The sequence below is a fragment of the Pituophis catenifer genome, unplaced genomic scaffold (genome assembly GCF_029215685.1).
Source record: "Pituophis catenifer annectens isolate HBS135680 unplaced genomic scaffold, rPitCat1.0.hap2 SCAF_3, whole genome shotgun sequence".
Taxonomy (NCBI): Eukaryota; Metazoa; Chordata; class Lepidosauria; order Squamata; family Colubridae; genus Pituophis; species Pituophis catenifer.
The window spans coordinates 49,724,298-49,748,089 of record NW_027256883.1 but is presented as its reverse complement, the minus strand read 5'-3'; the positions used below and the strand labels follow the sequence as shown (position 1 = coordinate 49,748,089).

Below are 23,792 nucleotides of genomic sequence, written 5' to 3'. Positions count from 1 at the left end.
GGACACCCAAGGAATTTGTCTTGGAGCATACGCTCTCAGTGTACATAAAAGAAAAGATACGTTCATCAAGAATCATAAGGTACATCACTTAATGATAGTCATAGGGTACAAATAAGCAATCAGGAAACAATATCAATATAAATCATAAGGATACATGCAACAAAATTACAGTCATACAGTCATAAGTGGAAGGAAATGGGTGGTGGGAACATGGTTTTATTTATTTATTTATTTTTATTTTTATTTATTTTTATATGCTCTCCGGAGACTCAAGGCGGTTTACAATGCGTTAAGCAATAGCCTTCATACTTTTGTATATTTTATACAAAGTCATCTTATTGCCCCCACAAACCGGGTGCTCATTTTACCCACCTTAGAAAGGATGGAAGGCTGAATCAACCTTGAGCCTGGTGCGAATTGAACTCGCAGTAATTGCAGGCAGCTGGATGTTAAATGCTGCCTTAGTAGGAGGCATCAGCCTCCTATGCCACTCAGGCTCCTGGTTATAGTAATAAGTAATATTTATAGTAAAAAATATCTCTGTATACTACCTAAAGTTTCACCTCGGTGGAAAATTAGAATAAATGAAAATGTCAAAAAATAAATAAATAAATCCCCACGACTTGCATTACAGTCTTAACCAGCGCCGACAAGTTGTCTCTGTCCACTTCACACCTACCAAATCTGCAGGGAAAAGTCGTTGAGGGTCGGGCGGCTGTTCATAGGATTAAAAACATTGCTTGGCACACTGTAGGGTTACTAATAATAAGGAGTGTTACTAAAGTTTACTAGTATCTCTCTTGCTATAAATCAGAGGTCTTCAAACTTGGCCGCTTTAAGACTGGTGGACTTCAATTCCCAGAATTCTCCAGCATAGCTGGCTAGAGAATTCTGGGAATTGAAGTCCACCAGTCTTAAAGTGGCCAAGTTTGGGGACCCCTACTATAAATCAATGAAATCGAATCCTTATGATAAATGCCCAATGTTATTTAAATCGATCCGCTTTGTTTCTGTTTTACTACCTTACTGAAAGATCAACAGCGGCAACCATCACATTTGAAATTCGGCAAAATATTCTTTTCCCAAAGCTCTGCACTGAGGAACCAGAAGTGTGTCAGCGATTGCCATTTTTCTCTCCCTCTTTACACCAACAAAGTTTCCGCCCGAGAACGCGACCAGCTGACACCTGACAGACTCGCTTGTCTCCTTAAATAACAGTGACGCCAGAACCGGATTTCCGAGAAAGGAGTTGTGAAAGTAGCTGTTGCACATGCGCAGGTGATTAAAAGCGCCTAGTGCCGCTTGGAGAACCATAGAGTTCTTCAAAAGGAGTTAATGTCGTTCTGTTTACAGTCAGGGCTCTTACGGAGCATGCTCAGTTTTCTTCGGAATGTTTCAGCTTCCTGCTTCTGACTAACGTGACTTAAGCAAGGTGCGAGCGCTGGTTTGCCGCAAAGAAATATTAAATAATGATACAATATGATGTACTATGATTGGAATGCCATACGGCCTTTATTTCAGAAAGCTGTCCTTTAGATTTATTTTTTAAAAAATCTCTATTGTGTTCTTTAGATTTAGTTTTTTAAATCTCTATTGTGTTCTTTAGTTAGATTTATTTTTTTTAATCTATTGTGTTCTTTAGTTAGATTTATTTAAAATCTCTTGTGTTCTTTAGTTAGATTTATTTTTTTAAAATCTCTATTGTGTTCTTTAGATTCTTTTTTTTAAAATGTTTAGATTTTTTTAAAATATTGTGTTTTTTAGATTTATTTTTTTTAAAATCTCTATTGTGTTCTTTAGTTAAATTTATTTTTTAAATCTCTTGTGTTCTTTAGTTGTTTAACTTGTATGTACAAATGGTACTACCGTAATTAAGGCGGTCTTTCATGGAAAAAATATGAAAATTGATTTTTTAAAAAGTAAATTTACATGCAGTTCTCAGTTAGTGGCCATGTGTTTGTCAACGGTTCAAAATTACGAAGGCTGTGAATAAGGGGGACTTAACAGCCAGCCCAGAAGTTCTGGTTGTCCCAGCACTCCTGCAGTCATGTGATTGCGATTTGGCAACCACTTCACCTTCCTGCTGGTTGTGGTGTCTGTCAATCTCACCATTGCCAAATTGCAAGTTAGAGGGAAAGAATGATAAAAATGAATGTGATAAGAATAAAAATGAAAACTTGCAATGTATGGGATACATTGGAAAATGTTAACTATCAAAAGTGGAATGTAATAGTTCTATCTACAAGCTGAATAGGATAAAACATAATTTGAAAGATTAAAAATATACAGTATAGTACCAGTTTTTATGAATCTTGGTAAGTGATCTCAAAAAAGCAAACAGGCCAGATCTGGTTAATATTCAGACGGGAAAGACACTCACCAGGAAATTAGAGAACTGTAAAGGAAATGGGAGAGGGGCATGAAATCAGCAGGAATTGAGCTCAAAGTAAAAGACACTTCTCTTGAAAACAAGCCACAAAAAAGAGCAGAGCAGGCCACTTCCTTGGGGTTGCAAGATAACTACTTGGACTTGGAAGTTAACTTGTCCAATATTAATTGATAAAAGTATGGTTAACTCCTTGAAGGAAAAAAAATAAGCAATTAAGAATACTTCTCCTTATAGAATTTTTTGATTAAGTTCGTCTAATATATCTTACCTGACAATTCTGAGAAATTTGAATTTGTGATTTACTATAATACTGCTTTTGGACATTACCAATGGATTTTTCCCCAGCCCAAAATAAACTCTCATCCTAGTTTAAACTCAACTCTTTCACTGAGAAAACTCAGATTTCAACTACACTTCTGAGCTAAGGTAAGAATGTTGTATATGCATTCTAATTAATAAATGTAAATAAGAGTGTGTCATATTGCATCTAACAAATGATATGTTTATTTTAGGGGGAAATTCAGAAATGAGACTCAGGGAATGGAATGTAGTTACAACTACAGTATTTTAAAATATTCCTTCTTGAAGCCTTTCAGATAACCTTCTGTTTCTGATTTTTTTTTCTTATTATGAGCTTGTAATTCATTTTAGGAAATCATAACTCCAAATCCCTGCTTGATTTTACAACATACATTCAGTTTTCATCCTCACCAATGTTTTGTCTTCTACAATGGAAAAGCCGATAATAGAACCAGGTTTTGAACAGTTTCAAGATTTTATTAGAATGATGAATGAAAGATGGGAATAAGTAGAGGAATCTAATTCATCCAATGCCAACTAGAGTTAACTCCCCCTTTAATTCTGACATGGCTTTTCAGTATCATGTGCTTTAACCCACTAAACATTATAAAAACATTTTGGGAGGAAGCAACGGTAGTCAGTTTCAATGACCTCCTAAAATTATAAAGAATTACCTCTTCTTTTTCCTGAAGATGTTGTAAATATTTTGTAGTTCATTGTAAAGTCCCAAACATAAGGACTGAGAGCTAGAAAAAATCCAGTGGGAGTCAAACTGTTTACAGTACTGCTTTGTTCCTGTCAACTCTTATTCAAAGAAAAGCTAAATTGTCTTCATATAAACCATATTTTACCCATCACGATCACACAAAACAATGTAAGCCTTAAATGCATGAATTATAAAAGTAAGAATTAGCTCTTGTTTTTTTAAAAAGCAGTTTATTTCTGTTCTGCATTTTAAGATAAAATACCTGGTATAAATATAAATGTTATAATTTAATAACAATTTTAAAAATAAGACACCTAGAACAACTTAAAAGATTTAAACATAGAGTTGACAATGTAATTGTGCAACAGATGCAAAAATCAATAACTGCTACAATCTATGGCTTCTTGAACTGTTATTTTTATTACTTTTTAAAATATGTATTTAGCATATCCTAGCCATTGCCTGAGCTCACATAGAAGCTGTTCCTGTGCTCTCAAATATTTGTGAACATAAAGTGCATTAGAACAAGTAATCAAATGTCTGATTCCTACATTTGAATTATTGAAATTAAAACACCTGAGTAATATCTAATTGTAAATATACAAAAGTATGAAGGCTATTGCTTAACGCATTGTAAGCCGCCCTGAGTCTCCGGAGAAGGGCGGCATATAAATCAAAAATTTTTTTTAAAAAAAAATTATTTTAGATAAGTGCAATTTTGAGTGCTTTTAATTATATTTTAAAAGGCATATGAGACAAAAACAATAATACTGCAAAAATATTTAAGCAAAATCATATTTTGCTCTGAATCATGGATTTTCTTCATTTTCTGGTTGATTAAGTGTTAAGTATCTGCATTAAGGTTAATTACTCTGACCACTGTGCTGCAACCATCATTTGGATAAATTGCTAGAGAGTAACAATTTTTCTCCCATGCTCAAACACAGCTTGAACAAATTGTTTGAAGATTCTGTCCATATACGTGCACTTTCTTGGCCACAGTCCTTCCAGAAAACCAATATGGCCTCCATAGGAAGTAAGGATCAAAGCTATATTAGTATTTTGTTTTGCAATTTCCACTGGTATAGCTGAAAAAATAAAACAGGGTAGCGGGGAAAGAAAAAGAATATTTTAATACTCTCATAAAATTATTTGCAAGTACTGGAACTTAATGATTTACTTAAGTGCATTCTATTTTGGATGTAGGATACAGATTAATAAAAGATATGTACTGGTCATAACAAATTTTTATATAATTTTAAAAAATATACAATATCTAAACATTCTTTTGGATTACAAGACTAGAAATTAGGAATGATAATTGGCTACTTTGCATCTGGATCAAAAACTGGATTCCAAGAAGTTATATCAAATCCCTCCTTTTAAGTAAGGATATAAACTATTACGTAAAACTTCTCTTTTTAAACAAGGCTATAAAGTATAGTTTATAAAATACTTTTAATTGAAACAAAACTTGGCAATCTTTGTGTTGGCACATCCATATCCTATTGCATTGCTGCCTTACTCTGTAAAGATTTTTCAATTATACAATGCAAATTTATTTCTAAGGACAGTCAATTCGAGATCGATCAAGAGCATCATAAGAGAACAAAAAATAAAACTTGCCATGATTTGGTGAGAATGCATCATCCAGGGAATTTAAGCACAACACTGGAATTCCAATTTTCTTCAGTTTATGACATGGACTGGCATCTTCATAGTAAGCTTCAATTGAGGGATAGCCAAACATGACTGTGGTAAACTGTTTGTCAAATTCCCTAAGAGTCTTAGCCTGAAATATGGAATTAAAATTATGAACTTACATCTGCATTAATAAAAAATTAAGTTTAGAAACAAATGATTCACTCATACCTTCATTACAAGATTCATGTTAAATAGCTTATCAAATACTTGCCGATGTCTATAAAAAAAAATACAGAAACCAAATTAAAAGCTGTCAAACAAATCTGAATTTGCACAATGTTCTAGTCTACATATTGATTGTCTAGCTTGTAGTTCAAGCAACTGTGACCAATGAATTCAGGAAAAATGCTAATTTAGTAAATAAATCATGGATAAATTGTGCATGAAGACATAAAATTATAGTGCCTGAAAATGTATAACTTTGGTTCAATTCACCTTGAGGATGTAATCACTGGATGTCTGAAAGATATTGTGCTCCATGCCATAAAATGGTACTCATGTATGTCAGTTCAACAATAAATAGCTCAATTGCTATCCTGTACCACACTACATGTTATTTATTGAAATTCTGGTCGGCAGCAGCATTATTGCAATATTGAAGATCCCGGAATGTTTCAGAGAAATAAGTTAAAGGTAAAAGTTTTGATCTCTCCCAAGAATAAGATATTCAGTTATGAGACTAAAACTCATTTCTGGGCTTTCTGATTGAGATGAAAAAGACTGAAACTTTGAGTTTGGGTGTTGCTGATTAGATAGGTTTGTTGTTATAGAACTGGCTAGTATATATTATTATGTAAAAGTAAAGAGTTGAGTCTGTATGTTATATTATTCTACTGCACTAAAGAGTGTCAGAAGTCGGTGTTTTTCTTTCCCCTTTCCCCTACACTTTTTCCTCCCCTACTTTCCCACTATTTTCAATTTTCTTTGTATTTTATATTTTGATAAACTAATTAAAAATTTGGGGAAAAAGTTATGAGACTAAAACTGGTTCTTCCTTCCTCGGTTCCTTTTGCTGGGGAAACAATGATGAGAAACCACTAATCTTCAGAATCTTAACATCTGCATATTAAGGCAAAAACTGAAATGATGGCCTGACTACAGTCACCTAAAGAATTCAATTCTGAATTGAGGTTGGAATCAGATATTACTGTAGCAGACTTCTATCAGAAAGGACTTTTTCTCCCTAACTTCCAACATAATGTTCTACATGGATAGGGCAATAGACACCAATCTAAGAGTGTAGGCAAATGATCTTAGGTGAAATTGATTCTTTACACAACGTATTTTTCACTGGAATTGAATTCCATACTAACGTAACATTTTTTTTCAAAATGTACTTGGCTTTCACTTACCTAGTAACTGAAGACTTTAGACAGCTGGTTAAATAATAATTAAAAAGAAGCAAATTTACTGGTTTTTCCAGTGACTCTGCAGATTCAAAAGCATTCCATCCTGCTGAAAAAACTGCAGCTGCTTTTAATGGTGTTTTTTTCCCAGTTTTGCCCAAATAGTTTAAAAGAAGCATGCTATAAACAGGAGAGAAACAGAAGTCTGAAAAAAAAATTACCTCACAAAGTATTTGTACCTATCCCAAATATTTGCACTATCTTTTGTAACCTATGACACAGGTTCAATGGTGAACATTGCCAGTTTTCAAATTTGGAACTCAAAAGGTTGCATTGAATCAATAAGTTGGATCCAGAAATCCACATCATATATTGAAAGGCTGGTATATCTGCCATACCATTCTATGCTGTTTCTAAAAAAGACCCAGTCTAGGCATTTTCCAGTATATGTTTGCTCTGTTAGCAAGGTTGAAATAACAGTAGAATATTAGTAATATAATATTAACTATTTTTAGTATCAACGTGTTCACATTTGAATTTCATACTAAGTTGTGTTTTAGGATTTGATTCCACCAGTGGAAATTGCTCATGAGGATTTTTGTGACTTCCTTTGGTCAGCTTATATAGTACTCCTCTAAAGGAAAGAATGTGATAAAACAATTCTTTATATTTATCTAATGAGCTTTTATATGCTTGTCATAAAATGTCACTAAGATTGTAGTGAGTGTGGGGAAATAGCCTTCTTCAGAATCAAGTTATTCCCCAATATTATACATGTACAATTTTGGGACTTCCATTACAAAAATACTTACCCTCCCATAGAAACACCTGCTGCCATCAGTGCAGCTGACGCATATAATTTATGGATATAATCAATAATTGTTTCCAGATCCTCTGTATTAGCAGCACAGTATGTTCTTGGTGTCTACAAAGAGCCCCAAAATGAGAAACAGTACACTCATCATTTATATTAACTTTAAGTAAAACTGAAGCAAAGCAGGATGCTATTGAGTGCGATACATGCAGTATACTGATATATGGTAGCTCTAATGACATTTTAGAAGGTTGAGGGTTGTCATTCCACAGAGAAATGTTTGCTGATTCCTTCCTTTCCCTGCATTTCCTGTGCTGCCTCATGAGCTGCTCTCAAGGATTCTCTCAAACGTCTAGATAACTACAGGATAAGAAAGATGAAAAATAAATCTTCTGCCATTAGTAAATTTCTGTCAATTATGTGCTAATAAATATAAATATAAATAGATCTAATCTTGGTTATGCAAGAAGGCATAGATTCAAGAATCATCCAAAGCATCGTATGATTTGTTTGATATTAGCTTAATACAGTGTTTCTCAACCTTGGAAGCTTGAAGATGGGTGGATTTCAATTCCCAGAATCCCCCAGCAGCGCTGCTGCTGGCTGCGGGATTCTGGGAGTTGAAGTCCACCCATCTTCAAGCTACCAAGGTTGAGAAATACTGGCTTAATACATTACATGAGCCTAACTCAGTGTAGTTGTTCAAAAAATGCATGTATATCATTTACTTTGGACATTTGCAACTTAACCCAGTTGTAGATACATATGTCAGATACAGTGACTACTAACAAGGCACAAATGCCCAGACACAATGGAAAGGACTGCACTATAGTTATCTTACCCTAGGACAGACGAGATTTCTATCTATGATACTCCTTTCGTAGATGATCAAGGCTTTCACTTGAAGCAGCCCAGATCTACCCTACTTGCTTTGTTAAATGAGTTTGCCACATTTAATTTTATAACCTACTAAAGCATAATACAATTCTTAATATTTATCTAATGAGCTTTTATTTGAAGGTTCAAAATGCTGCATGCTCATTAACTCAATATAAAATCAACTCATAAAACAAACTGGAATGAGTTTCTCTTATTTTTCAATTAGAAAGCTGAAGGACCGAACTGTCAGAAACAATCCCTGAACCAGCTGGATATCTTTTACACTCCCTGATGTATTTATGCATCATTTATTTTACAAGGTAGCAATTAAATCAAAGTAGAAACATCTGAGAGGCCCAGAGGACAGTTCAGTCCTTTATGGACACCTTAAGCTACAAATCCAGGCTGAGCTGAAATTTGAAATACAATTTTCAGCAAATAGCTATGAGTTAACGTAGTGATATTTTAAAGTCATTGCAATAACTAAACTCCTTCATTTAGGCTGCAAATGGCAGAACTGAAGTTGGGAAAGTTGATACTTGAGCTGTTATATCTTAAGTATTTTGTTATGCTTTATTATGATGTGATTTGACCTGAGGAAGAAGAGAGATGGAGGACTAAAAGGAAGGAGTTAAGGAAGGTAGAGACAGAGGCATATAAATGAATGATGATGAAAGATATTAGTACTAGAAATTTCAGAGGAAGAAACAGAGTTTGAGACGTGGGGATGAGCCTAAAGGAGAATAAACTATATAATCAGTTTGTATCTTGAGTCAGATCAAAACATGAATTTTAGTTCATTAGTAATTGGTAATTGAGCAAATTACTTGTCTTTTAATGTCATCCAACATCCCTTTCTGAAACGGCTGTCCATAAATGGCAAATAGAATTGCTGTAAAATTATAGATTATACTGCTTTTTTAAAGGAATAATCTATATTCAGCCCCACTTAAAAGTAATTAAAGTACCCTCCTAAAGTAATTGTGCAAAGTCTTCCTTAAGCATTATTTATAATTTGTTTTAACAGGGACTATTTTAAAAAAAGAGATAATGCATCTGTTCACTTATGGATTCTTAACTGTAACACCTGCCTTGATTATTTTTTCAAGATCAATCTGACTGTATGCAATTATGCATTAAATTCTGCATATTCATAGGTTATAAATGCCTCTACTTTAGAATGAAATTTTAATGTTAACATTTATAATAATTTCAAAATCCAGTTAAAATAGTTTTTTGCTTCCGAGATACAATTTTAAAAAAATACTTGGTCTATCACTATATATTTTTCTATATTTATTTCAAAAGAGACAGAAAATCCAATGACTGAAAATAATGTATTATAAATACTTTGAAGCTATCAAACTAAACATGGAAGGCTATTCAATGTATACACTAGTTTCACATATTAATAAAACACAAACCTGGCTTCACAGTTTAAATTACTACTTGAATATTTTCCCCATCTGAGCTAACGCCACTGATATTGTTGGATAACTAACTACCAATTATCCTGGAGCAAAGTAATACAGGAAAAAACTCTGTTGATTTGGATTTATAAACTATCATCCCTCTAGATCAGGGATGTCAAAGTCGCGGCATCACATCGTCATATGACGTATGGTGACTTTTTCCCTTCGCTAAAATGGGGGTGGGCATGGCCAGAGCGTGACACGTCCGGCCCGCGGGCCACAAGTTTGACACCCCTAATCTAGATATATAAAAGCTTAGAGATAATTAAACAATAAATTAAGATGTTGATGTTTAAATTATGCAGAATTCACTGCCAAACACGAATATACTCTGATCATATTCATAGCAGCAATACACAATTTTCATAGATACAAGCTAGAGAAGAGCCTTCATGTGAATTCACTAAAATATAATTGCATCATTCCTTCTGAACAAAGTTTAAGGAGAGTGCCATGCTCTAATCAATGGTGTCCATGTGGAGATGATGAACTTCAAATGGTCATTAGTACGTTGCTGCCTTGTTTGTATTATAGAGATGTACCTTACACTGTGAAAATATTGTCTACTAGCTCAGTTCTCAGAAAGATGTGGTGCATATTATCTAACTTGCAATAGAAGACCAATATCCAAAGAGAACAGGGTTTGCACTGAAGTTCTGTGCTAGATTTTGTGCAATACACAAAAGAATTATACAGATACAGTATCTCTATTAACCAATGATGGGATAAACTTATTTCACAATGAAATAATGAATATTGAATAATGAATATAGAAATGAATGAAAGTATATATAGGTAGTCTTTGACATACAACTACAATTGAGCCCAAAATTTGTGTTGCTAAGTGAGACATTTAAGTGAATTTTGCTCCATTTTATGACTTTTCTTGCCGGTTGTTAAGTGAATCTGGTTTTCCCATTGACTTTGCTTGTCAGAAGGTCACAAAAGGTGATCACATGACCCTGGGACACTGCAATGGTCATGAATATGAGACAGTTCCCAAGTGTCTGAATTTTGATCACATGACAATGGGGGTGCTGCAACAGTTGTATGAAAAATGATCATAAGTCACTTTTTTCAGTGCTGCTGTAACTTCAAACAGTCAAGGACTACCTGTACAAACATAGATATATACAGTAAAATGTATGGACAAATGACTTTACAAACCAAATGTAAAGAACACAAAATAAACAGATTTGTTTTATTGATCACGTATCACAATAAAGTTTTATCTATCACCTAGATATACCTCTTTGTAGGAATGTTTGATTGTTGTTAGCAGAAGTTACCCCATTTACTTTGATTATAATTGCTAAGAGAAGGCCTGAGGTTGATAACTGACTGCTGGGTAATTTAATTCTGTCTGGATGATCTATAATTCTATTACTATATTTTTCCAAACTTGTATCTCTCTCTATTCCTTCAAGCAATTTTGCTTTATTTGATTATACTGCAGTACATTATATTTTGAACTATGATTGTAAATAAACTTTAAGTGGTTAAGCTTTTCATCAACTGAAGTTTGCTTTACCCCCTATAATCATTTCCAGAGACAAGACACCTGATAACTGTGATATATGTGAAATTCTACAATGTCCAGGCTGGCTAATCATTCTCTACACATGGCTACCTCTAAAATCTCTATTGATATTTTAGATCAGGAGCAAAAAATTGGAAGGGACCTAATTTCGGTGAAGAACTTCACATTTGATTCCTAGTTAATGTTTAGGGATGATTCAACGTGTTAATTTTCATCTTAAAACTGTCATAATTCACATTATAAAAGAAATGCCTCTTTCAATAAAAATTGCTGCCCTAACTCTCATGTATTACATATTTGGATGGAGACTAATCCAAACACATTTATCTGAAGTTAGACCTGCAGTTTCTAATGTGATGCACTGTACAGGTAATCCTTGATTTATTACCTTTCGCTTAGCAACTGTTCTAACTGTTCATTTAGCAACTGTTATCAAATGGTCATGAGTCACTTTTCAGTGCCATTATAACTTTGGTTATAATGGCACTAAAAAAAGTGACTCATGACCATTTTTAATACAACCATTGCAATATCCTCATGGTCACACAATCAACATTTGAATGCTTGTCAACTGGCTCATATTTATGACGACTGCAGAGTCCTGGGGTCATGTGATCACCTTTTGTGGCCTTCTGACAAAGTCAGTGAAGAAGTCAGATTCACTTTACAACCGTGTTACTAACTTAACAATTGCAGTGATTCCCTTAACTGGTAAGAAAATGAGGCAAAACTCACTTAACAACTGTCTCATTTAACAACAGAAATTTTGGGCTCAGTAGAGGTCCTAAATCAAAGTCTACCTATACTTACACTATCATTTTAGCATTTGCTGGGCTTCCAACCAACCTATATTTTTAAAAGCATACATTTATGTAGTGGTTGGTGTGCTGCAAAACTAAATGCTCAGAGAACTGAAGTGAGAGCAATTCATTGGACTTCGGATATCATGGATTCCTACATCGTTCTGCTAGTCTAAACAAAACCGCATACATCTTGCCTGAGCTAAATATATTTCCCTAGGTCAGGAACACGCAGTCCTTTTAAACCCAGACCACTTAGCTTTTTATGTCGTTTGCTGAAGGCTACTATAAAATATCTATCTTTTTATCTATCTATCTATCTATCTATCTATCTATCTATCTATCTATCTATCATCTAAAATTTATATTTTGCTGATAAAGAAATAAAGGGAGACTAGTATAGATCTATTTCAAGCTATTTAGCTCTCATCAGCTAGCCATACCCTTACTTGGCATATATATATTCTTCTGTTCAATTGTATCCGATTCTTGGAGGCTGCCTGGACAAGTCCCTGCAGTGTTCTTGGCAAGGTTTTTCAAAGTGGTCTGCCACTGCCACCTGTCTAGGACTGAGAGGAAGTGACTGGCCCAAGGTCACCCAGAGGGGCCTAGAATTCAAAGTGTCTAGCCCAGAGGTCTTCAAACTTGGCAGCTTTAAGACTTGTGGACTTCAACTCCCGAATTCTCGATGCTATGCTGGCTGGAGAATTCTGGGAGTTGAAGTCCACAAGTCTTAAAGCTGCCAAGTTTGAAGACCTCTGGTCTAGCCTAATGCCTTAACCACTACGCTAAATTGGCTCTCACTGATTGAATTTAAATTGTACTAAACTTAAACATAGGTCATATGATTGCTCCCCATGCATTTAATAGGCTTCCTTTCAACTACATTGAAGATTAAATAATACCAGTCATAGTATTTAGGCAATTTTTGGACGAGATCCAGGTGCTGCATTTTGTCTTGCATGCTATAAATTAAAAATTTCGAACAATATAATGAGATGTGCTCAAGAAAACTGAAAATTTTCAAGTCTGCAATGGAAACTCCTACAACTCCAATTTAGCAAGATAAATCAAAATCTAAAGTACAGTACAAGTTAAATTCTTCAAAATTGTAAATATGACACTCGCTGCAAGCATCCTGTCCTTGCAAAAACTTATTTTATCCTCATTTGCCTTGCAAACAAAGGAACTCCTTCAAGCTTAAGTCTGGGTCCCTGATAGGTTGCGGAGATACGAACAATATAATAAATGATTTATGGCACATGGAGATGATGAAAACAAAGTCAATTAAAATTTGCAGATTATAGTAAAATATATTAAATCCTTCCTACTACCTAAAATGGTTGCTTATCGGACTGAGAACCCTCAGTCTTCTGCTGATCCCTGTGCTTTCTACAAATCTATTTCAAAAGGTGAGACATAAATTTTATTTATATTCATGCCTTGCTCTTCTAACTGCTGGACTCTCAGAATAAACTATAGTTCAGTAAAAACAAGGGTTGAGGGAATGCTGTTAGTTAGGTGCCTTTGGTAGATTTCTCTTGCCTCCTGGTGAATTTCCTCCTAGGATATGGTGATTTCTCTCTCATCATCTTGTTAATTGCAGAGAAAACTAGCAGGTCTCGTAACTACTACTCTATTCCCAGAGAGCAGGCAAAGGCATGAGGAACAGCTGTTGCATGTCACCCAGCTGGTGAGCAGCAAAGGCAATTCGTCCCTCCTCTGGGTGACATGGAGCCTGGGCTTTCCATCCCATTGCCCTGAAGGTGCAGCTGCTGTTTCTTGAATAAATAATTAATCTGTGGCAGTGATGAGGAGTCTTTGCCTTCTGCCCTTTTCTTCTGGGGAAGTAAGCAACGAAGTGGAAACATCAGCAAAGGCAGAGAGAATAGAGAGTTGCCTTAATTCATTTAAAGCTTGGCAACTGGCTGAAAATGCTAGTCCTCGATGCCAATCCTATTTCACCATTGTTTTCTTCTGCTCCATATTTTGACAATTACCAGATCTTACATTTTATATTACACATTAGCGTTAGCAGATGCAGCCTAAAGGAATGCAGTATATGTAAGGAGAGATTTTTGCCTTCTTTCTGAGAAAGCTTAAGGAACATAGTATTAAATGGAATTAGTGCTTCAATTTAATTTGCAAACTTGGAAACCTGAATTATTGTCTCCAAATCTGGCAATGTTCTGTACGGGTGTAATGATAAATTTGTCACTTACTCATTTTTTCATCCTTCACATTTTAAATGTATTCTGTTTAGCAATACATTTAATCCATATCTTCATCCTTCATGTTTTAAGTAATGCAATTTGTTATTTCAATGGCACTATTTTTCTTCCTATTTTGTACTATATTCTTAAATAGGGAGGCTCTCTGCTCCATCACTCATACCTGGTCATCTCCCATTTGGACTATTGCAATATGCTCTACACGGGGCTATCCTTTAAAAGTATCTGGAAGTTTCAACTGGTACAATTCTGACTTTCCAAAGAATGATGCGTGTAACACCTTTGCTATGCAAGCTAAATTGGGTGCTAGTTTGCTTCCTGGTCCAATTCAGTGTGTTGGTTATGATCTTTAAAGAATCACATGGGCTAGTCTACTCATGGAACTGTCTTCATCCCACTACATCAGTCAGGCAGGGAAGAAATATTGCAGACCCCATCAGCTAAAGAATTCCAACTGGCGGGGTCCAGGAAGAGAACCTTCTCTGCCATTGCCTCCATTCTCTGGAACATTGCCCCCACAAAAGGTGAGGTGGGATCTTACTCTCCTGGCCTTTCACTTGTTTAAGGCTCAGAGAGGAACACACAGCTGTGGGGATGATTAATGCCCTGAACATTCTCTTCCCACTTGTTAATTCACTTTTAACATTTCTTAATCATACTTGTCATTTTTTTCAATTTATATACTACCCAGAGTCCCTCTGAGGGAGATGGGTGGTTTCAAAATTTTATAAATAAAAATAAAATTAGAATAACCACCAAGGAATTAAGTTTTTCAACACGTAAAGAATTGTTACGTTCTTTCAGTTATGCTCACTACATTACATTTGCTCAATGTTCTTACTTTATTTAAGAGCAATTCTTACCAAGAGATTTTCACCAGCAATTCCTCGATAGTTAAAAACCACACACCTTTAAAAGACAAACAAAGAGCACTGTTTACCAGAACTGTTCATTTGAATATTCTTGGAAGTGAAGAGCCACATATCTGAAAGCTGTTTCAATTGGTATTTTTTGATTTGCCAAAAGATTCAAAACAAGGAATAAAAACATGTATTTTCCACAGATGTACATTTTTTGTTATCTGCCAAATTTTTTTCCTGTAGCCCAAACTACATCATCTGTAGCCATATAGATAAGAACAGGAAGAAGGCTGAAAATCTGGATCGGGAAGAAGGGAATAGCTGACTTCCTCATTAACGTGTTTGCCACTGGTGCACATGCTGCAGCCAATTTTGATGAAGGTGATGAGGTACTTTCAACTCTCACTGAAAAATGCAGTTTATGTTGTAGTGTAATACCTATAGTGGAGTAAGGGTGGCAAATGCCTCTTTACTAATAAAAGATCAATTCCATGGTGCAAGTGGGCTTCAGACTGAGAATACTAACAGTCTTTGCACCCAGAATGCCATGCCTCATCATTTTGCCCTTCTCTTCTTAATTTGCCTGCTGTTGTTAATTTATATCTCTCTCTGCCTTTCAGTATGTCTGAACCCCAAACAATCACAATGTTTTTGTATGGGAGCAATCCAGTTGATGTTTGCAGCAAACTATAATCTTTAAGTCTCTCGAAAACAATGCTAGGGAACAAAGTTGGAATCACCCTCGTAGGCAAAAGCCAAGCAGGTCCTTAAGATGGATGAAGGGATGAGCATTTTAGGCCAGGAGGTGGAAGGAAAGAGGTAAGAGTGGAGTTGGGATGGCCAGCCCAAACCACAATTGTAGGCAATGAGGGTTTGGATAGAGACAATACATGAAAAGGTCTTGCAAACCTATAGCTGTTTTGCTGGGAAGGGTGGGGGCAGGAAGGAGGCATTAGAAGTATGGTAAGAAGCTGGCTGATAAGCAGAATGAGGGTGAAGGGCCCCCAAAGGTCATTGGTTTATAGATGAGAGGAAACTTAGAATAAGAATAAAGTACACTGAAGAAATACATGGACTTGTGGTGAGATTTATAAGATGAGAATTCAGCTGCTGAAAAACCTGGGATTTGACTCCAGGCTAATTCACTTTGAAGATCCCCTGCACACAGCTCTAAATAACATTGCAGATGGATTCCTGCAAAATGGCATGGAGGAGGAAAAAACTTCACAAGATGAAGCTTATTGACGTGACAAAATGATCTGGTAATAAAACAGCAGTTTCAATTTAGTTTCTGAACATTTTGTTACCAGACTTGGTAACATTATCAGCAGGATTTTCTTGTCCTATTCCAACTGACCGCACTGGCACACAAGACATTTATAAACTAAAGAGGAATAGGACAAGAAAATCCTGCTGATTGTGTTACCTAGTCTGGTCACAAAATGTTCAGAAACTAAATTGAAACAATCTTTGGAGAGCAAATCACTGCCAAAATCGAAAATCCGAGCTACAAGTATTTTCTATTATTTCATAAAACAGTAGTATTCAATACTCAGTAAAAACTGACTTAGGACAACGACCTTATCAGTTTGATCCTCCCTTTAGATAACATGGGCCTGTGTTAGCCTTTGGTTCGACTGGCTCAACTGAAAACCCTATGAATTGTGTACTGGCTAATACACAGTTTATGAGTGGATTTGAAAACCACGCCTGTCCAAGGCACACGCAAAGCAGCCACCATGCTACCATGTCAGGAGACAATTTGCCTGTGGCTGGCTTCCACCTACCATTCTATTGGGAGAGTCTCCATTTTTCCAGAACCCAATGCTGTTGGCCTGGGCCTGACTGATTCTTGGTAAAGTCACAATGAGGCAGGGAAAATCTATTTTATCAAAAGTCTCCTACCAGAGCATATTTCTAAAAAAGTATCTTGCCTGTTAAAGCAGATATGACATTCCTTCACAAACATGCAAGTAATCCATGCTTTGAATTAGGATGATGGAACACAAGGAGATTTCCATGCAGAGGAATGGGAGCAAACTACAAGTGTGAAGTTCCATAAGAACTTTTTAAGGACTGTAAGCAACACAAAAAAGCACAGTTGCAGATATCCCATGGCTATTTTACATGCATGTTACTTTTTGTTTTGTTTTTGAATGAGTCCTAGTATATCTGTCCTGTCAGAATAAATACTGAGGAGGGCTCTAACATTAGAACTCTAAGATCTGGGTTGTAAAAATCCATATAGTTACTAGATGAGAGTATTAAAATTTCTTATTGTCCAGGTACAGTAGCCCTAAACAAAGAAATGCAAAAACTATTTTCTCATCCAACACTATGTATGATGGCAAGCTACCATGTTCTACAACTAATCTCAGTTGATACAGCATGGTTTATCAGGATTGCTGACTAGGTTTGCTTTCTTTATATCCTCAGGATTCATACTCCAGAGAACTCTATGGGAATTGCTTCTAAGGAGGCTACAGATGTAGCATCTTTACAAGAATGCCTAGGGGCAAGAGATGGATATGGAAAAATGTGTATAAGTAGGATGTGGCCTTTTATTTTAAAATTTTAAAGGGCTTGAGAACAAGATGGCCTTTCATAATGAAAGCCAAGGAATCTCACTCAATTTCCAAGATTCTATGGAAATGCCAGTTTCCTATTTGTTTAGCTCATTATCCCTTTATTTAATTTTATTTGTAACATATTTCACCACTTCTAACCTTGTACCTTAACCTCTACATTGAACAGGATCTCTGATGTGGCCTAGTTCTCCTGAAGCTGAATTTGCTATTTTGTGTCATCACTGCCGGGAACCTTTTCCAAAAGGGCCCATAAATATTTGTGGGTTTATCATGCATTTAAAAGCATAATCGGGGGTGGAAATTGTCTCCAATTCCTTGCATCTATTATAGACAATCAGAGTTTCCATTGCACGAACAGGATTACGACAGAAATGTCAAGGGCAAATTATTATACCTGTATCCCAGTGTTTTGCTCTGTTGAATCATATGAAGAATATATGATTCCTTGCTTGTTCCTGTGAGGCCAGGCAGCAATACGATAGTAGGTCTGGTGCTGGAATCAGGGTACTGTATGCTATTGTCATTATCAAACCAGTCCAGGAAAATCTGTCCTCCATCTGTAGCTGTAACAAGTTCACTGAGAAAAACAACAACATTAAAAAGCTTTACAGAAATGCAGTGTAAAACCAGGCCCCTATTCAATGTAAGAGTGCACATGAGCCCCCTCAATCAGTTCCCAGATTTGCTCCAAAAGTTGCCATGTCTTTGCATTTGTAAAGTGACAGAAAAGAAATTTCTCACATAAAGGGAAATAATTAAATATAGGATAGAAGGAAGGAACGGAAGAAAGATTTAAGCATACACTTAAATCTTAAGCATACACATATAGAATGGACATTCCTATAGTTCCGGAATGGCGAACCTATGGCACACATGCCAGAGGTGGCATGCAGTGCCTCTCTGATGGCATGCAAGCTGTCATCCCCGTTCAGCTCCGCTGCAGATGCACGTGCGCCTCCCGCCAACCAACTGGTCTTTGGGTCTCTGCCATGCATGCGTGGGGGCAGGGCGCATACGGGGGGCCTGTGCGTGCATGCCTGGGGATGGGACACATGCATGGCCGAGTGTGCATGTTTGGGGGCCTGGGGCGCGTGCGGGGGGCAGGCGCATGCAGGAGTTGCACATGCATGCATGGGGTGCATGCGCGGGGCCCATGCATGCATTGCATTTTGGGGGTTTGGGTGCGTGTGTGCGCTTTCACGCACACACACGCACACTTTGGGCACTCAGTCCAGAAAAGGTTAGCCATCACTGCTATAGTTTCTGGAACGAACAGCTGTGTAGGAAAGAAAACAGCACTTACTTCCTATACTGCACGTTTGGTTTAGATGTAATGAAAGGGCGTAGAAGTGTTTGCAAATGGCCTTCCCAGCACCATACAGTGGGGTAGTATATTTCTGTCAACACCGGGCATTGGTCCTGCAGAAATTGGCACAAGTTCTCATTGCCAGTTATCAGCTGAGGTTTCTAGAAAGACATTTAGGAAGGAGAAAACATCAGACAATATTAGAGAAAATTTACAGGGAGGCACAATGAAGTTGCTGTTCTGGAAACAGATCTGAGATGCACTGGGAATAACAAATCAGAAGTGCAATATTGTAAAGAAATTTGCTGAAGTCCCCATTGAAATAAACAGAAGCAAAGCAGGGTAACATTTTGCAAATTTCAGAAATAATTGCCTGTAAGGATGCAGTTTGGATTATGTCCCTTATGCCCAATACCAAAACGTTTTTAAATTTACAGACAACGAATCTATATCTACAAAGCTCAACAGGCTCAAAAAAAGGAATAGTACAGCAAGTAAAGCAATTATGTACATAACTGATGTATTGGTAACAGTACACATTTTCCAAGAATGTACCATTATTTAGGTTCCATGTACATAGGACAAATAAAAGATAATTGTGTGTGTGTGTGTGTGTGTGAGAGAGAGAGAGAGAGAGAGATTAACAGAATATGGCAACTGTGGGTATTGTAAAATATCTTAATGTACTATCTTACATGATTCTTACATATCCAAGACTGCACCAGGCACATAGAAGGAAGGAATTAGAAATTGAAAAATTCCAAGATCCTTAATCCTAGGAATGTGTAATATGCAGAGAAAGATTTATATTAAGTTAAGTCACAGCCTGTTTTTCTAAGGGAAGAATTTCAATATCTTCTCCTTTATTTTCTTGCATGTAGGGCTGTTACCGACATCTGTGGACACATAAGCGAAGTCTTAATAATGATTCACTCCATTTTCCCCTACATTGCAGAAGACAAAGGAGACATTTTACTCAAGACAATAATTGAGAAAGGGCTTTTAAAACAACCCTTGCTCTTCCAGTATGTGTGCTTGTAATCTGAGTCACAGTGCAAATTCTGTTAACCTACATAAGAATCCAGATGCCTTCCACATTATCCTTTTGTAATTTTAATGCATTTTTTTTGCAGCAATGTTGATGTAACTAGATTGCAACTTCAGAGAGCCTCAGAGGAAGGAGATTATTTGACTCCTTTTAGTCAGGTTTCAAGCTTCTTTCTACTTATTGATGACCTCTAGCAGGGCTGAGATGGGAGCAGCCCTATTGTCTTGGTTCTCCTTGACATTACATACCATCAGTCATGGTGTTTTTCCAGTATAGAAAGACTGAGCCTGAGGCCCACAATTTGCCTCTCTTGTTTAACTTGAAGCCAGTGGGTGAGGTCATTCATCACCAGAGGGTCAGTATCATAAATATGTTGATGATACCCAAGTTTGTATCTCAACCCTGCATCAACCAAGTAATAAGGCCGAATACTTATCCCAGTGCCTAAGGGTAGTGGGGATGGGATGGGAAAGGACTTTAAAGTAGCTCTGATCCTGCTATCTTTTAAATATGCTCTAGTGGCCCTGTTCTTTCTAAGATACTGTACTGGGAAATACATGCCTTCTGAGAGAATGTATTGAATGTACTGGCTACACTGGCCTGCAGGCAAACACCTTCTTTTATTGTAATGGGTTTGTTTTTAACTGTATGCTGCCCACATTTATTATGAGCTGAACAGATTAATCAGTCAATCAGGGAGAACTGCAAATAGCAACCCAAAGGGAGCTGTCCAACATCTCAAATTTTCTTGAGCATGCTGGCAGACGATCAGCCTCATCTTCTTTTATCCAGCTTGGATTTTGACAAAGATCTCAGCCCAACCACATCTACTTGACTGTGAACCACAGGTCCCCAGAGAATACAGTGAACTTGGCCAGTGAAAAACTGCCTGGCTCAGAAACCATGGAATGCTACCTAATATTTAAGGTTAACAGAAAATTAGATTGCAGGAGGATGGGTTGGGGAAAAACTGTTTAAAGGCCAACTATTAATAGCTACCAATCATAATGGTCATATACTCCTTCTAGACTCAGAGAAGCCACAGTCACTTACGGATGAGCGATATGATCTTAATGCCTTCCTTAGGGGCTACTTGGAAACATTTAATTGGCTCCTGTTATAGGCAGGATCATCCAGATCAAGACTCTTAATTTTAGAAGAAAATGGAAGATTGTTTTAAATCATCTTATTTTATGTTTACTAGAGGGACATTTGCTGGAGTGGAAGGGATCAAAAAGGTAAATATGGCAGCTGCTGCAATTGCAGAGTTGTGTCTGCCATCTTGACTTTTCAGAATTTCTCTCCCACATAATAGTTTTGCTGCCAAGAAGTATTATAATTTGGGTACCTTTGTTCCAAACAGCATTTTTATTTTATTTTTTTTACAAAATGCAGGATAAGCAAAATCAAATATTTTCGACCGTGATTTAAGACTTAATTAGCACGGCTAATAATTCATTCCCACAACCATTCACCTTGCCCAGCAAAAGAGTTGAGAATAGCTAAAAGTGACAAAGAGGGTAATATTACTATGAATAATAATTTATTCCTTTGGCTTGCTACATAGGAATAGGAGAGCTAGACCTCACACAAAAAACACAGTTTTTAAGCTGTTCTGTCTGATGTCCTCTGAATAAAACTGCTGCCATTTCCTCTGGCTAAAATTCTGGGAGTTGCCACTCCCCAAACATCTGAGACCAATGAATGAGGGGCCTTATTTCAAAGTGTTAATACTGTAGTAAGAGAGGACAATGCATTCCATTTATTTCAGTCCTTATCCTGGATTTTCTGCCTGCGTGGTCGTTTGCCCTCCCCTTTCCACAAGCTGGCGCCGGGTTCCTCTGCAGTGTATCCTGCGCAACCACCGAGGCACCACGTTACACAGGATAAACAAACCAAAAAAGCAAGCCGGCTTTCGTTTCATTCATTTAAAATGTGGAAGGGGAAATCGCCCCTTGCTTTCTCTCTCCTAAAGCGCCTGTGGCTTTCTCAGACGCCGAGATCCAAACCGTTTGTTGCCCTCGGGGCCTAGCTCATAACTATGGATAACTTGTCCCTTTCGAAGTGGGTCAGAGCCTGGCGACGAGAGTCGTTTGGCCTTTGCCCACTTTCTGACCGCCATCAGGTGGGTTTCCCGGACCACGATTGCAGGGCGAGAGAAAACCGAAAGCCTTACCTTTGCGATCGTCCTGAGATAATAGCAGACATACGCCGCTCCAAAGCACAGCACCAGAGACCAGCCGATCCCCGAGGCTAACAGGCCCTCCCTACTTTCCAAGTACACCGATAGCTCTTCTAAGTTCATTTCTAGACGAGGAAATCGCGGCCCCACTTTACATTACAACGCCGAGGTAAGGGAGAGAGATGGTTGCAACGGTAAGGATGGCGGTCTCCGAAACCGGCCCAGCTGCCGGCTGCAACAGTACAAGGGTTGCTTTAATTCTACCGCAGCTCCCGTTTCTCTATAGGATAATAGGCCAGGCTACTCCGCCCCCGTTCCTCCTTCCCTTAGCTCGGCGGCGGGGAGGGCGAGGGCGAGACGCTATAGGAATCCCGGGCGTAGAAAAAGAAAAAGAAAAGAGGAATGGTAGATAGTTTTGCAACTAAACGTTCTTTGGTTTTCAACAGCATTGTTTGTCATTAGTGAAGTATGCTAAACGGAGAATTTAAATTTCGCCTGTTGACTACACCTCCCTGCAGTTTTCTTGGCAACATTATAGGCAACAGACTCACTTGGGTGAGATGAGGGATATAAAAATGTGAATATATTTATTTTTTAAAAAAATAAAGCATTGTTTGCCATTGTTTTTGGACTTTACCAGTCTCCTGTTGCTTTAATCCTTCTTCAGGAATTGCATTTGTTTAGTCTAGTGAAAAGAAGGACTAGAGGTGACATGATAGCAGTGTCCCAATATTTGAGGATATGCCACAAAGAAGAGGTCTGTCAGCTTATTTTTCAAAGCACCAGAAGGCCAGACAAGAAATAATGGATGGAAATTAATGAAGGAGAGAAGCAATCTAGAACTAAGAAGAAATTTCTTAACATTGAGAACAATTAACAAGTGGAACGACGTGCCTTCGGAAGGTGCCTTGTGGGTGCTTCATCACTGGAGGTCTTTCAGAAGAGACTGGACAGCCACTTGTCTGGAATGGTATATGGTCTGTGCTTGAGCAGGGTGTTGGACTAGAAGACCTTCAAGGTCCCTTCCAACTTTGTTATTCTGTTTTTCAGAGAGCAACCAAAGTCCCCTAGATCTTACTATGTGTTCTGAGAACACCAGTAGTTCATAATAATAATAATAATAATAATAATAATAATAATAATAATAATAATAATAATAATAATAATAATAATAATAATAATAATAATTTTATTTCTATACCGCCCTTCTCCCGAAGGACTCAGGGCGGTGTACAGCCTATTTAAAAACACAAACAAAACAATGATATAAAATTTAAAATAATTAAATAAATGGCTCAAATTTAAAACCCCAATAAATTTAAATACCCCAATTTAAAACTATTGTATTGATAGTCCGGCCTGGCGGAACAACAGGGTCTTCAGAGCGCAGCGAAACACCCGGAGGTCGGAGATCTTACGTATTTCCGGGGGCAGTTCATTCCACAGGGCTGGGGCTCCCACAGAGAAGGCCCTCCCCCTGGGCGTCGCCAGCCGACATAACTTGGCTGATGGCACCCTGAATGTAGTTCAAATGTAGTCTTAAACATAAATATTACAATTGTGTTTAAAAGAAGTTGGTTCTGTGTCATAATTTTTATCCGATTCAAAAGTTAGTACATAATACTGG

At 37.1% G+C, this 23,792-nt stretch overlaps 1 protein-coding gene across 1 annotated transcript; it reads right to left on the bottom strand.

The window, feature by feature from the left end:
- Positions 1-3,626: 3,626 nt before the first annotated feature.
- On the bottom strand, positions 3,627-22,423 carry ABHD3 (abhydrolase domain containing 3, phospholipase). Its single transcript, XM_070942347.1, has 9 exons — positions 22,160-22,423; positions 18,933-19,096; positions 18,024-18,206; positions 15,045-15,090; positions 7,258-7,370; positions 6,452-6,625; positions 5,268-5,316; positions 5,022-5,187; positions 3,627-4,483 (listed from the first exon to the last, which is right to left on the bottom strand). The coding sequence occupies exons 1-9, from the start codon at positions 22,286-22,288 to the stop codon at positions 4,305-4,307; spliced, it is 1,203 nt and encodes a 400-aa protein (XP_070798448.1). The 5' UTR covers positions 22,289-22,423; the 3' UTR covers positions 3,627-4,304.
- Positions 22,424-23,792: the final 1,369 nt, after the last annotated feature.

Excerpts from the sequence above, each read along its gene's own strand:
- ABHD3 (XM_070942347.1), bottom strand. The coding sequence starts at position 22,288 with ATGAACTTAGAAGAGCTATCGGTGTACTTGGAAAGTAGGGAGGGCCTG. Across the intron at positions 7,371-15,044 it reads TTGCTGGTGAAAATCTCTTG|ACACCAAGAACATACTGTGC; the intron begins GTAAGAATTGCT and ends GGCTCTTTGTAG. Across the intron at positions 6,626-7,257 it reads GCAGGTGTTTCTATGGGAGG|CATGCTTCTTTTAAACTATT; the intron begins GTAAGTATTTTT and ends TCCTGTTTATAG.